The sequence below is a fragment of the Cervus elaphus genome, chromosome X, assembly GCF_910594005.1.
Source record: "Cervus elaphus chromosome X, mCerEla1.1, whole genome shotgun sequence".
In the NCBI taxonomy this organism is placed as follows: domain Eukaryota; kingdom Metazoa; phylum Chordata; class Mammalia; order Artiodactyla; family Cervidae; genus Cervus; species Cervus elaphus.
This window is the reverse complement of record NC_057848.1, coordinates 72672922-72689592: the sequence shown is the minus strand read 5'-3', so window position 1 is coordinate 72689592 and position 16671 is coordinate 72672922. Positions and strand designations below refer to the sequence as shown.

Here is a 16671-nt window from a genome sequence, read left to right as displayed (position 1 = left end):
GATAAAAAAAATATATATGCATCTTCAACAAATTTCATTAGTAGAAGAAATATGTCAAAACATAAAATTCACACTTATGTTATCTGTGTATTAAAAAATTAAGTTTTCTAAGTAGCAAATGAAATATCATATAACAACATTCAGTTTCCAATGAATAAAAATATATACAAATACCAAAGATTTTCAAAAACTAACATTTAATAAATTCAAGAATAAGTGTCATGTATATATAAAACTATTAACCCTAGCTTAGGGCCCCATAAGAGAAATTTATTTAAAAATCCATATGACCATTTGAGGTTCTAACAGTATTTTGTTGCACTATAATAAAACACAGTGCACAATATTTTCAGCAGTTTAATAACAAATCTAAAAATGGAAAGGAGGAAACTATTTTGCTGTGTCATTATCTGTCACATCTAGTGCTGGTTGTTCTGAAAGTGACAATAAAAACTTTCAATTTTGGGAAAACAACCTCTTAATACTAGTGAGCTAACAAAACTGTTTCACATACTGCCTTTTCTTGAGAAACATAAAACTTAAGAAAAAGGGCCTTCACACTCTAGTCTCTGGAGTTTCTCCCATTCCTCCCATGCCAATGGGAACAATAACCATCAACACATCAAGAAGCAGCTCTGGGAAGCAACTCTCTTTAACCAATCTACCCATCTAATCAATTCAACGATTTCCTACTATCTTATAATGTAAAACAGTGAAAAGAGTACTGGTATTAAAAACAAAATCGTCATCCCAACCAAGTCTACTGTACACTAAGTTATATCAGATTTAACCTTGCACTAAACAGCCATAAAAGCCTCTATTCATTCCACTATTCACCTATTAAAACAGATGACTAAAGAAAGATTCTTACCTCTGTTTCCCAAACTTCTCCCAGAGGCAAATCCACTTCTCATGAAATGATCTCTTTGAGATGATCCATCACCCATTTCTAAAGTAAATAACATTTGAAGCAAGTCAAAATAACAAAAAAGTATCCTGGTGGTAAGTAAGCTTTAAACCATCTAAATGTGCCATCCACACGGCATAGGAGGAATTTTACATAGCAGTAAGAAAGATGAGTAGCCTAGTAGAAAAATGGGCGATGAATAAGAATAGGTAGTCCTCCAAATGAAAAAAAACGCTGACTAACTCCCACTCATAATTAAAGACACTGAAAATCAAAAGAAGAATATAACTTTTCCCAACCATGACTGACTGGAAACAGTTTGCTAATACGAATCTAGTAGAAGACCTTAATGGGGCTTTCCTCATAGCTAAGTCGGTAAAGAATCTGCCTGTAATGCACAAGACCTAGGTTAGATCTTTGGGTTGGGAAGATCCTCTGAAGAAAGGAACAGCCACCTATTCCAGTATTCTTGCCTGGAGAATACCATGGACAGAAGAGACTGGCAGGCCACAGCCCATGGGGTTGCAAGAGTTGGACATGACTCTGACATGACTTAGTGACTAAACTACCACCAGAAGAACTACCACCACATTTCTCCAAAGAAGACATACAGATGACCAACAAACACATGAAAAGATGCTCAACATCACTAATTATTAGAGAAATGCTAATCAAAACTACAATGAGTTATCACCTCACACAAGTCAGGATGGCCAACATCAAAAAGTGTACAAACAACAAATGCTGGAGAGAGTGTGGAGAAAAGAGACCCTCTTCCACTGCTGGTGCGAAGGTAAATTGATACAGCCACTATGGAGAACAATACGGAGGTTCCTAAAAACTACTAAAAACAGAAGGACCCTATGACCCAGCAATCCCAACACTGGGCATATACCCAGAGAAAAACGTAATTCAAAATGACACATGCACTCCAATGTTCACTGCAGCACTATCTACAAAAGCCAGGACAGGGAAGCAAGCAAAATTTCCATCAACAGAGGAAATGAATAAAGAAGATGTGGTACACACAGATAATGGAATATTACTTGGCCATGAAAAGGAATTAAATTGTGTCACCTGTAGAGACATGGATATACCTAGAGACTGTCATACAGAATGAAGAAAGTCATAAAAACAAATATCATATATTAATGTATAAATGTGGAATCTAGAAAAATGGTACAGATGAACCTATTTGCAAAGCAGAAACAGAGACACAAACATAGAGAACAAATCTAAGAATATCAAGAGGCAGGGGGTTGCGGGAAGGATGAACTGGGAGACTGTGTTTCACGTATATACACTATTGGTGCTATGTGCAAAATAGATAACTAATGAAAATCCTACTGTATAGCACAGGGAACTTTATTCATTGCTCTATGGAAGGAAATCTAAACAAGTGGAAATATATATATTACTGATTCACTTTGCTGTACAATAGAAGCTAACACAACATTGTAAAACAACTATATTCCAATAAATATTGTTTTAAATGCCAAGACTAGTCAAGGACGTAAGGAAATAAGCACGAATTAGATACAACATTGAAACTATAAACTAGATCCACCTTGATCCTAATTTTAAAGGAAAATATTTTTTGAAAATATACTAGTATACTTTTTCCTGTGGATATACTCACATGGTAACACAGATACACATAAAAATGTTTTGATAAGCACTGTCTATAACAGCCAAGAAAAACAGTCAAAGGAGAACAGACAAATTACAATCATCCACAGAACACTGTAAACATTCACAGAACTAAAAACATTAAACTGGTGACTTTCTTCAACAATAGAATGTTCATAAAAACCGACCACATGGAAGGCCAAAATGTAAATTCAACAATTTCAAAAATCAGTTATCACATACACAAAACTCTCTAATTGCAATGCAATCAAATTAAAAATTGCTAGAAGACAAATACTGTATATTTTTGCTTATAAGTGGAATCCAAAAAATAAAACAAGTCAACAAATACACAAAAACAGATAAGATGAACAGATATAGAAAACCAACTAGTGGTTTGCCACATGGGAGAAGGGTGAGGGAGGTATGAAATAGGTGAAGGGGAGGTAAGAGGCACAAACTACTAGTTATAAAATAAATTAGCTACAGGGATGTAATATACAGCACAAGGAATATAGTCAATATTTTACACTAACTCTGTATGGTGTATAATCTATAAAAATAGCAAATCACTATTATACACTGACAACTAATGATCGAGTAACTCAATTATACAATTTTAAAATTCTCTTACATTTGGAAACACTTCTATCAAAACAGTTCAAAGAAAAAAAATTACAATGGAACTTTAGAAATACTTAGAATTGTATGATAAAATGACACCTATCAGAAATTACATTTTTATACAATAAGAACTGAAAATTAATGAGGTAAACATCCATCTCAACTAGTAAGAACATTAGAAAAACAACAAATCACAGAAGAGTAAAGGAGAAAAATGGTGGTAAAAGCAGGCCTCCCTGGTGGCTCAGTGGTAAAGAACCCACCAATGAAGGAGACACAGGTTCAATCCGTAGTTCAGGAATGTCCCACATACGATGGGACAACTAAGCCTGTGTGCCACAACTACTGAACCAGTGCTCCAGGGCCCATGAGTTGCAACTACTGAAGCCCATGCACCTAGAGTCCGTGGTCCACAACAAGAGAAACCAGTGGAATGAGAGGCCCATGCACTGCAACTAGAGAGTAGCCCCCACTCACCACAAGTGGAGAAGGCCTGTGCAGAGCAATTAAGACCCAGTACAGCCGTAAATAAATACAACTAAATAAATCTTTTAAAAATGTTAACAACAAAAGATAAAGAAAGAGGAAACAAACATATAATAGTGGCTCAATAAAGCCAAAACTAAGTTCTTTAAGAAACCAATGACCCACTCCAGCACAAAGGACTCAAAGTGGGGAGATGGAAAAAGGTATTTCATGCAAATGAAAATGACAATAAAGTGGGGGATGCAACACTCCTATAAACAAAACAGACTTCCAAACAAAAGCCATAAAAAGGCTAAAGAAAGACACTATATAATGATAAAAGAATCAATACAAGAAGAGGATATTACTCTCAATGACACATACACACTCAATATAGGAGCATCTAAATTTATATAAATATTTATTTATTTTATATTAAAATTATATTTAAATACTTAAATAATTATATATAAATACAAAAACATATAAGTATATAAAATATCATATTCTTTGCAGAGAAAACATGGAGAACACTATACAGTCAGCAAACACAAGACCGGGAGCTGACTGTGGCTCAGATCATAAACTCCTTATTGCAAATTCAGACTGAAACTGAACAAAGCAGGTAAAAATCACTATATCCTTCAGGTATGACCTAAATCAAATCCCTTACAATTATACAATGGAAGTGTGAACCAGATTCAAGAGATTAGATATGATAGAGTGCCTGAAGAACTATGGATGGAGGTTCATGACATAGTACAGAGGGCAGTGATCAAGACCATCCCCAAGAAAAAGAAATGCAAAAAGGCAAAATGGTTGTCTTAGGTGGCCTTACAAATAGCTGAGAAAAGAAGAGAAGTGAAAGGAAAAGGAGAAAAGGAAAGATATACCCATGTGAATGCAGAGTTCCAAAGAATAGCAAAGAGAGATAAGAAAACCTCCCTCAGTGATCAGTGCAAAGAAATAGAGCAAAACAATAGAGTGGGAAAGACTAGAGATCGCTTCAAGAAAATGAGTGATACTAAGGGAACATTTCATGCAAAGATGGGCACAATTAAGGACAGAAATGGTATGGACCTAACAGAAGCAGAAGATATTAAGAAGAGGTGGCAAATACACAGAACTATACAAAGACGATCTTCATGACCCAGATAACCATGATGGTGTGATCACTCACCTAGAGGCAGACATCCTGGAATGTGAAGTCAAATGGGCCTTATGAAGCACCACTATGAACAAAGCTAGTGGAGGAGATGGAATTCCAATTGGGCTATTTCAAATCCTAAAAGACGATGCTGTGGAAGTGCTGCACTCAACATGCCAGCAAATTTGGAAGACTCAGCCAGTGGCCACAGGACTGGAAGAGGTCAGTTTTCATTCCAATCCCAAAGAAAGGCAATGCCAAAGAATGTTCAAACTACCCCACAATTGCACTCATCTCACATGCTAGCAAAGTAACCTTCAAAATTCTCCAAGCATGCTTCAACAGTACATGAACTGTGAACTTACAGATATTCAGGCTGGATTTAGAAAAAGCAGAGGAATCAAAGATCAAATTGCCAATATTCACTGGATCATTGAAAAATCATGTACTCCAGAAAAACATCTACTTCTGCTTTATTGACTACACCAAAGCATTTGACTGTTTAGACCTCAACAAACTATGAAGAATTCTTAATGAGATGGGAATACCAAACCACCTGACCTGTCTCCTGAGAAATTTGTATGCAGGTCAAGAATCAACAGATAGAACTGGACATGGAACAAAAGACTGGTTCCAAATAGGAAAAGGAGTAGGTCAAGGCTGTATATTGTCACCCTGCTTGTTTAACTTATATGCAGACTACATCATGCAAAATGCTGGGCTGGAGGAATCACAAGCTAGAATTAAGATTTCCAGGAGTTATATCAATAATCTCAGCTATGCCGATGACACCACACTTATGGTAGGAAGCAAAGAAGAACTAAAGAGACTCTTGATGAGGGTCAAAGAGGACAGTGAAAAAGTGGCCTTAAAATTCAACATTCAGAAAATGAAGATCATTGCATCCAGTCCCATCACTTCATGGCAAATAGATGGGGAAATAATGGAAACACTGAGAGACATATCTGGGGGGGCTCCAAAATCACAGCAGATGGTGACTGCAGCCATGAAATTAAAAGACTCTTACTCCTTGGAAGAAAAGTCATGACCAACCTCAACAGCATATTAAAAAGCAGATACATTACTTTGCTAACAAAAGTCCATCTACTCAAAGCTATGGTTTTTCCAGCAGTCATGTAGGGATGTGACAGTTGGGCTACAAAGAAAGCTGAGTGCCGGGGAGGAGCCAAGATGGGGGAGGAATAGGACCGGGAGACCACTTTTTCCCCTACAAATTCATTGAAAGAACTATTGAACACTGAGCAAATTTCACAAAACAACTTCTGATCACTAGCAGAGGACATCAGGCACCCAGAAAAGCAACCCATTGTCTTCAAAAGGAGGTAGGACAAAATATAAAAGATCAAAAGAGAGACAAAAGAGCTAGGGACAGAGTCCCGGGAAGGGAGTCTTAATAGAGGAAGTTTCCAAACACCAGGAACCCCTCGCACTGGCGGGTCTGGGGGAAGTTTTCAAACCTCAGAGTGCAACCTAACCGGGAGGAAAAAGTAAATAAGGCCCACAGATTACGTGCCTAAAAGCAACTCCCAGCAGAAAAGTACCCCAGACGCCCGCATCCGCCACCAGCAAGTGGGGGCAGAACGGAGAGGAGCGGGTGACATTGCTTAGGGTAAGGACCGGCCCAAAGGCCCTGAGAGCAATTGGAGGGAGCTTTTTTAAACTGTGGGATAGCAACAGAGAAAATTAACCAGCCCGAACACACTGCCGCCCGATCGCAAAACAAAGGGACTGAGAAACTCCAGAGAAGAGCTAGCCTGCGGCAGACCGGCCCATCCCACCGGAGGTAGGAGGCAAAGGGGAGGGGAAAGGGGCAAACTCGGCCCCAGAGATGGCATCCCCTCCCACACTGCAAACAGGCCTCCAGTTTCTATCCAAAGACTTCCTGAGATTCTGGATGGTCAACATCTGGCTGCCTGAGCCGCTCAGGCCGGGGAAGGCACAAAACGCAGGCGCAACCGAGTCCGCGCTTTTGTGGAGTACGCGAAAACTGGAACCGCACGCAACACAGGGCACGCTCCCTATAGAGCAGCCGGGAGCCTGAGCAGTGTAGACGGGGAAAGCACAGACACTGGTGAACAGGGGCAAACCCAGTGTGCCCGGAACACTGTGAATGCTCCCCACACACAGCGATATCTGTCTGCAGCACCCCGCCCTCCCGGTAGCAGGACTGAACTAGCGAACCTAAATAAGAGATCACCTCTGCCCGCCTGTGTCAGGGCGGAAATTAGACACCGAAGAGACGGCAAACAGACGCCAAATAAACAAAGGGAACCGCTTCAGAAATGACCGGTGCAACAGATTAAAATCCCTGTAGGTAACACCGACTACACCAGAAGGGGCCTATAGATACCGAGAAGTATAAGCTGGAATGAGGAGCTATCTGAAACTGAACTGAACCCACACTGACCGCAACAGCTCCAGAGAAATTCATATATATATATATTCTTTTTTTAAATTAAAAATTTTTTTTCTTTTTTTTTCTTTTTAATTTTATCTTTTATTTTCTTTTAAAATTCCCTACTACTCCCCCATTACTCCTTAACTTTCATTTTCATATATTTTTACGATTTTTTTAATTAGGGGAAAAATTTTTTTTTCTTTTTCTTTTTTTTTCTTGTTTTTCTCTCTTATTTCATTTTAAAGTACTCTAATACTCCTCTATTATGTCTTAATTTTCATTTTCATTTCACTATAACCTTGCAAAAAAAAAAAGAGAGAAGTCCTATTTTTAAACTGAACTTCATAATTATTTCTAGATTTTTTGTGTGTGTTTGTTTTTGTTTTTAAATATTGTATTTTAAAGAGTCTAACATCTATGCTTGATTTTTAATCTTTGTTTTTCAGTATGTGATATAAATTTTGGACATTTAAGAATCCAATATTCAGTTCCCATTTCTATTCAGGAGTGTGTTGATTACTCCCTCCCACTTTTAACTCTCTGTTTTCTACCTCAGAACACCTCTATTTCCTCCTTTCCCCTTCTCTTCCCAATCCAATTCTGTGAATCTCTGCGGATGTCTGGGGTACGGAGAAAACTCTGGGAACAGACAACTGCGTAGATCTGTCTCTCTCCTCTTGTGTCCCCCTTTTTCTCCGCCTGCTCATCTCTATCTCCCTCCTCCCTCTCCTCTTTTTCATGTAACTCCGTGAACCTCTCTGGGTGTCCCTCACGGTGGAGAATCTTTTCACCATTAAGCTCGAAGTTTTATTATCAGTGCTGTATAGCTGAAGAAGTCTTGAGACTACTGGAATAAATAAAACTGAAATCCAGAGGCAGGAGACTTAAGCCCAAAACCTGAGAACACCAGAAAACTACTGACTACTCGGAACATTAAGTAATAAGAGACCATCCAAAAGCTTCCATACCTACACTGAAACCAACCACCACCCAAGAGCCAATAAGTTCCAGAGCAAGACATACCACGCAAATTCTCCAGCAATGCAGGAACATAGCCCTGAGCATCAACATACAGGCTGCCCAAAGTCACACCTAACACACAGGCCCATCTCAAAACTCATTACTGAACACTCCATTGCACTCCAGAGAGAAGAAATCCAGTTCCACACACCAGAACACTGACGCAAGCTTCCCTAACCAGGAAACCTTGACAAGCCCATCGTCCAACCCCACCCACTGGGTGAAACCTCCACAATAAAAAGGAACCACAGACCACCAGAATACAGAAAGCCCACTCCAGACACAGCAATCTAAACAAGATGAAAAGGCAGAGAAATACCCAACAGGTAAAGGAACATGAAAAATGCCCACCAAGTCAAACAAAAGAGGAGGACATAGGGAATTTACCTGAAAAAGAATTTAGAATAATGATAATAAAAACGATCCAAAATCTTGAAAACAAAATGGAGTTACAGATAAATAGCCTGGAGACAAGGATTGAGAAGATGCAAGAAATGTTTAATAAGGACCTAGAAGAAATAAAAAAGAGTCAATTAAAAATGAATAATGCAATAAATGAGATCAAAAACACTCTGGAGGGAATCATGAGTAGAATAATGGAGACAGAAGGTAGGATAAGTGAGGTAGAAGATAAAATGGTGGAAATAAATGAGGCAGAGAGGAAAAAAGACAAAAGAATCAAAAGAAATGAGGACAACCTCAGGGACCTCTGGGACAATGTGAAACGCCCCAACATTCGAATCATAGGAGTCCCAGACGAAGAAGACAAAAAGAAAGGCCATGAGAAGATACTCGAGGAGATAATAGCTGAAAACTTCCCTAAAATGGGGAAGGAAATAGCCACCCAAGTCCAAGAAAGCCAGAGAGTCCCAAACAGGATAAACTCAAGGCAAAACACCCCAAGACACATATTAATCAAATTAACAAAGATCAAACACAAAGAACAAATACTAAAAGCAGCAAGGGAGAAACAATAAATAACACACAAAGGGATTCCCATCAGGATAACAGCTGATCTATCAATAGAAACCCTTCAGGCCAGAAGGGAATGGCAGGATATACTTAGAGTAATGAAAGAGAATAACCTACAACCTAGATTACTGTACCCAGCAAGGATCTCATTCAGATATGAAGGAGAACTCAAAAGCTTTACAGACAAGCAAAAGCTGAGAGAATTCAGCACCACCAAACCAGCCCTTCAACAAATGCTAAAGGATCTTCTCTAGACAGGAAACACAGAAAGACTCTATAAACGTGAACCCAAAACAAAGTAAATGGCAACGGGACCATACCTATCAATAATTACCTAAAATGTAAATGGGTTGAATGCCCCAACCAAAAGACAAAGACTGGCTGAATGGATACAAAAACAAGACCCCTATATATACTGTCTACAAGAGACCCACCTCAAAACAAGGGACACATACAGACTGAAAGTGAAGGGTTGAAAAAAAAATATTTCACGCAAACGGAGACCAAAAGAAGGCAGGAGTTGCAATACTCATATCAGATAAAATAGACTTTCAAATAAAGGCTGTGAAAAGAGACAAAGAAGGACACTACATAATGATCAAAGGATCAATCCAAGAAGAAGATATAACAATTATAAATATATATGCACCCAACATAGGAGCACCGCAATATGTACGGCAAACGCTAACGAGTATGAAAGAGGAAATGAATAGTAACACAATAATAGTGGGAGACTTTACTACCGCACTCACACCTATGGATAGATCAACTAAACAGAAAATTAACAAGGAAACACAAACTATAAATGACACAATGGACCAGCTAGAACTAATTGACATCTATAGGACATTTCACCCCAAAACAATCAACTTCACCTTTTTCTCAAGTGCACACGGAACCTCCTCCAGAACAGATCACATCCTGGGCCATAAATCTAGTCTTGGTAAATTTAAAAAAATTGAAATCATTCCAGTCATCTTTTCTGACCACAGTGAAGTAAGATTAGATCTCAATTACAGGAAAAAAATTATTACAACTTCAAACATATGGAGGCTAAACAACATGCTTCTGAATAACCAACAAATCATAGAAGAAATCAAAAAAGAAATAAAAATATGCATAGAAATGAATGAAAATGAAAACACAACAACCCAAAGCCTATGGGACACTGTAAAAGCAGTGCTAAGGGGAAGGTTCATAGCATTACAGGCCTACCTCAAGAAACAAGAAAAATGTCAAATAAATAACCTAACTCTACACCTAAAGCAACTAGAGAAGGAAGAAATGAAGAACCCCAGGGTTAGTAGAAGGAAAGAAATCTTAAATATTAGGGCAGAAATAAATGCAAAAGAAACTAAAGTGACCATAGCAAAAATCAACAAAGCTAAAAGCTGGTGTTTTGAAAAAATAAACAAAACTGACAAACCATTAGCAAGACTCATTCAGAAACAAAGAGAGAAGAACCAAATTAACAAAATTAGAAACGAAAATGGAGAGATCACAACAGACAACACTGAAATACAAAGGATCATAAGAGATTATTACCAGCAGCTCTATGCCAATAAAATGGACAACTTGGAAGAAATGGACGAATTCTTAGAAAAGTATAACTTTCCAAAACTGAACCAGGAAGAAATAGAAGATCTTAACAGACCCATCACAAGCAAGGAAATCGAAACTGTAATCAGAAATCTTCCAGCAAACAAAAGCCCAGGACCAGATGGCTTCACAGCTGAATTCTGCCAAAAATTTAGAGAAGAGCTAACACCTATCTTACTCAAACTCTTCCAGAAATTTGCAGAAGAAGGTAACTTTCAAACTCATTCTATGAGGCCACCATCACCCTAATTCCAAAACCAGACAAAGATGCCACAAAAAAAGAAAACTACAGGCCAATATCACTGATGAACATAGATGCAAAAATCCTTAACAAAATTCTAGCAAACAGAATCCAACAACATATTAAAAAAATCATACACCGTGACCAAGTGGGCTTTATCCCAGGAATGCAAGGATTCTTTAAAATACGCAAATCAATCAATGTAATACACATTAACAAATTGAAAGATAAAAACAATATGATTATCTCAATTGATGCACAGAAAAGTCTTTGACAAAATTCAACACCCATTTATGATTAAAACTCTCCAGAAAGCAGGAATAAAAGCAACATACCTCAACATAAAAAAGCTATATATGACAAAGCCACAGCAAGCATTACCCTCAATGGTGAAAAATTGAAAGCATTTCCCCTGAAATCAGGAACAAGACAAGGGTGCCCACTCTCACCACTACTATTCAACATGGTGTTGGAAGTACTGGCCACAGCAATCAGAGCAGAAAAAGCAGTAAAAGGAATCCAGATAGGAAAAGAAGAAGTGAAAGTCTCTGTGTTTGCAGGTGAGATAATCCTCTACATAGAAAACCCTAAAGACTCTACCAGAAACTTACTAGAGCTATCAACGAATATAATAAAGTTGCAGGATATAAAATTAACACACAGAAATCCCTTGCATTCCCATACACTAACAATGAGAAAACAGAAAGAGAAATTAAGGAAACAATACCATTCACCATTGCAACACAAAGAATAAAATACTTAGGAGTGTATCTACCTAAAGAAACAAAAGACCTATACATAGAAAACTATAAAACGCTGATGAAAGAAATCAAAGAGGACACAAACACATGGAGAAATATACCATGTTCATGGATTGGGAGAATCAGTATTGTCAAAATGGCTATAGTACCCAAAGCAATCTATGCATTCAATGCAACCCCTATCAAGCTACCAATGGTATTTTTCACAGAACTGGAACAAATAATTTCACAATTTGTATGGAAATACAAAAAACCTCGAATAGCCAAAGTAATCTTGAGAAAGAAGAATGGAACTGGAGGAATCAACCTGCCTGACTTCAGAATCTACTACAAAGCCACAGTTATCAAGATAGAATGGTACTGGCACAAAGACAGAAATATAGATCAATGGAACAGAATAGAAAGCCCAGAGATAAATCCATGAAACTATGGACACCTTATCTTTGACAAAGGAGGCAAGGATATACAATGGAAAAAAGACAACCTCTTTAACAAGTGGTGCTGGGAAAACTAGTCAACCACCTGTAAAAGAATGAAACTAGAACACTTTCTAACACCATACACAAAAATAAACTCAAAACGGATTAAAGATCTAAATGTAAGACCACAAACTATAAAACTCCTAGAGGAGAACATAGGCAAAACACACTCCGACTTAAATCATAGCAGGATCCTCTATGACCCACATCCCAGAATATTAGAAACAAAAGCAAAAATAAACAAATGGAACCTAATGAAACTTAAAAGCTTTTGCACAACAAAGGAAACTATAAGCAAGGTGAAAAGACAGCCCTCAGATTGGGAGAAAATAACAGCAAATGAAGAAACAGACAAAGGATTAATCTCAAAAACATACAAGCAACTCTTGAAGCTCAATTCCAGAAAAATACATGACCCAATCAAAAAATGGGCCAAAGAACTAAACAGACAGTTCTCCAAAGAAGACATATAGATGGCTAACAAACACATGAAAAGATGCTCAACATCACTCATTATCAGAGAAATGCAAATCAAAACCACAATGAGGTACCATTACACGCCAGTCAGAATGGCTGCTATCCAAAAGTCTACAAGCAATAAATGCTGGAGAGGGTGTGGAGAAAAGGGAACCCTCTTACACTGTTGGTGGGAATTGAAACTAGTACAGCTGCTATGGAGAACAGTGTGGAGATTTCTTAAAAAACTGGAAACAGACCTGCCATATGACCCAGCAATCCCACTTTTGGGCATACATACCGAGGAAACAAGATCTGAAAGAGACACGTGCACCCCAATGTTCATCGCAGCACTGTTCATCATAGCCAGGACATGGAAGAAACCTAGATGCCCATCAGCAGACGAATGGATAAGGAAGCTGTGGTACACATACACCGTGGAATATTACTCAGCCATTAAAAAGAATTCATTTGAATCAGTTCTAATGAGATGGATGAAACTGGAGCCCATTATACAGAGGGAAGTAAGCCAGAAAGATAAAGACCATTACAGTATACTAACACATATATATGGAATTTAGAAAGATGGTAATGATAACCCTATATGCAAAACAGAAAAAGAGACACAGATGTACAGAACAGACTTTTGGACTCTGTGGGAGAAGGCGAGGGTGGGATGTTTCAAGAGAATAGCAGCAAAACACGTATATTATCTAGGGTGAAACAGATCACCAGCCCAGGTGGGATGCATGAGACAAGTGATCAGACCTAGTGCACTGGGAAGACCCAGAGGGATCGGGTAGAGAGGGAGGTGGGAGGGGGGATCGGGATGGGGGATACATGTAAGTCCATGGCTAATTCATGGCAATGTATGACAAAAACCACTACAATATTGTAAAGGAATTAGCCTCCAACTAATAAAAATAAATGAAAAAAAAGAAAAAAAGAAAGCTGAGTGCCGAACAAGTAATGCTTTTGTACTATGGTGTTGGAGAAGACTCTTGAGAGTCCCTTGGACTGCAAGGAGATCCAACCAGTCAATCCTAATGGAAATCATTCCTGAATATTCATTGGAAGGACTGATGCTGAAGTAGAACCTCCAATACTTTGGCCACCTGATGTGAAGAACTAACATTTGAAAAGATCCTGATGCTGGGAAAGATTGAAGACGGGATGAGAACGGGATGACAGAGGATGAGATGGTTGGATGGCATCACCGATCGAGGGACATGAGTTTGGGTAAGCTCTGGAGTTGGTGATGGACAGGGAATCCTGGGGTGCTGCAGTCCATGGGGTCCCAAAGAGTCGGACATGACTCAGCAACTGAACTGAGCTGAAATATAGAAAACAAATACTAACAGACAAATGGATGGGAATACAATAATAGAGGAGACTTTAAGACCTCAATGACATCAGTGGACAAACCTTCCAGACAGAAAATCAATAAGGCAACAGAGATCCTAAATGACGTATTAGAACAGTTAGACTTAATTGATTTTTTCAGGACATTCAGTTCAGTTGCTCAGACTCTTTGGTTAATACAGTAAATTTTGTTGTTATATGTATTTTTTTAATTGAAAATATACTAGAAGTAGCATATTAGCCTGCTGTGAACTTCAACAAAATCAAAGACTACTGTCATGAGTTTAATTTTCTAGCCCAGGTCCTACCACTTCCACCTATCTTCTCAGCTTTATAAAAAATGTAGGTGAACAAGATGGAGACAAGTGACAGGGGGAAAACAACAGCTCCCTTATCTTGATTTGTTTCTCTTATTTGCCAAGGACCTCCCTAAGTTAGTTTTCAGATCCCAAAGAAGCTCATATTATCTTTTTTTAATTAAATATTTTACTTTTTTAATTAATTTATTTAATTGGAGGTTAATTACAATATTGTGGTGGGTTTTGCCATACATTGACATGAATCAGCCACCGGTGTACAAGCCACGGGTGTACATAGCTGTACCTGTGTACAGCCACAGGTGTTCCTAGTTTGGAACAAGGCTGTTCCAAACCATCCTCCCACCTACCTCCCCATCCAATCCCTCTGGATTGTCCCAGTGCAGCAGCTCTGAGTGCCCTGTTTCAAGCATCGAACTTGGACTGGTCACCTATTTCGCATATGGTAATATACATGTTTCAATGCTATTCTCTAAAATCATCCCATCCTCACCTTCTCCCAAGAGTTCAAAAGCCTGTACTTTATGTCTGTGTCTCTTTTGCCGTCTCACATATAGGGTCACTGTTACCATCTTTCTAAATTCCACCATGTATATGCGCTAATATACTGTTATTGGTGTTTTTTATTTCTGACTTACTTCACTCTGTATAATAGGTTCCAGTTTCAATCACCTCATTAGAACTGACTCAAATATGTTCTTTTTATAGCTGAGTAATATTCCACTGTGTATATGTACCACAACTTTCTCATCCATTCATCTGCGGACAGACATCTAGGTTGCTTCCATGTCCTAGCTACTGTAAACAGTGCTACAATGAACACTGGGGTACACGTGTCTCTTTCAATTCTGGTTTCCTCAGTGTGTGTGCCCAGCAGTGGGACTGCTGGGTCATATGGCAGTTCTATTTCCAGTTTTTTAAGGAATCTCCACACTGTTCGCCATAGTGGCTGTACTAGTTTGCATTCTCACCAACAGTGTAAGAGGGGTCCGTTTTCTCCACACCTCCAGCATTTATTGTTTGTAGACTTTTTGATAGCAGCCATTCTGACCAGCGTGAGATGGTACCTCATTGTGGTTTTGATTTGCATTTCTCTGATGATAAGTGATATTGAGCATCTTTTCATGTGTTTGTTAGCCATCTGTATGTCTTCTTTGGAGAAATGTCTGTTTAGTTCTTTGGCCCATTTTTTGACTGAGTCGTTTATTTTTCCAGTATTGGGCTGCATGAGCTCCTTGTGGGTTTTTGACATTGAAAGTTGCTTTGTTTGCTATTATTTTCTCCAATTCTGAAAACTGTCTTTTCAACTTGCTCATAGTTTCCTTCGTTGTGCAAAAGCTTTTAAGTTTAATTAGGTCCCATTTTGGTTTTTTTGCTTTTATTTCCATTACTCTGGGAGGTGGATCATAGAGGATCCTGTTGTGATTTATGTCAGAGTGTTCTGCCTATGTTTTCCTCTAGGAGTTTTATAGTTTCTGGTTTTACATTTAGATCTTTAATTTATTCTGAGTTTATTTTTGTGTATGGTGTTAGAAAGTGTTCTAGTTTCATTCTTTTACAAGTGGTTGACCAGTTTTCCCAGCATCACCTGTTAATAAGATTGTCTTTTCTCCGTTGCATATTTTTGCCTCCTTTGCCAAAGATAAGGTGTCCACAGGTGCGTGGATTTATCTCTGGGCTTTCTATTTTGTTCCACTGGTCTATATTTCTGTTTTTGTGCCAGTACCATACTGTCTTGACGACTGTAGCTTTACAGTATAGTCTGAAGTCAGGCAGGTTGATTCCTCCAGTTCCATTCTTCGTTCTCAAGATGCTTTGGCTATTCGAGGTTTTTTGTGCTTCCATACAAATTGTGGAATTATTTGTCCTAGTTCTGTGAAAAAATGTTATTGGTAGCTTGATAGGGATTGCATTGAATCTATAGATTTCATTTTCACTATGTTGATTGTTCCAATCCATGAACATGGTATATTTCTCCATCTATTTGTGTCATCTTTTGATTTCTTTCATCAGTGTTTTACAGTTTTCTAAATATAGGTCTTTTGTTTCTTGAGGTAAATTTATTCCTAAGTATTTTATTCTTTTTGACGTAATGGTGAATAGGGTTGTTTCCTTAATTCCCATATCTATTTTCTTATTGTTAGTGTATAGGAATGCCAGGGATTTATGTGCATTAATTTGATATGAGTTTGGTTTAAATAGTTGCTATCCTGACAGGTCACCATCACTGTAACCTGCTTCAACACCTGAGTCTACTCTCCTACTGCCTTGTA

The 16671-nt window shown here is 38.3% G+C and overlaps 2 protein-coding genes across 6 annotated transcripts in view; one reads left to right on the top strand and one right to left on the bottom strand.

Annotated features, from left to right (window-relative positions):
* The window catches only part of LOC122689685 (probable ATP-dependent RNA helicase DDX4), a 727334-nt gene that overhangs the window by 582517 nt on the left and 128146 nt on the right, over positions 1-16671 (top strand). The window lies entirely within an intron of this gene.
* LOC122689687 (probable ATP-dependent RNA helicase DDX4) overlaps positions 1-16671 on the bottom strand; it is a 437080-nt gene that overhangs the window by 403169 nt on the left and 17240 nt on the right. For all 3 annotated transcript variants that reach the window (XM_043896324.1, XM_043896325.1, XM_043896326.1), the window contains exon 4: positions 872-949. In XM_043896324.1, the coding sequence (XP_043752259.1) occupies positions 872-949 (78 nt within the window). The remainder of the gene's footprint in view (positions 1-871; positions 950-16671) is intronic.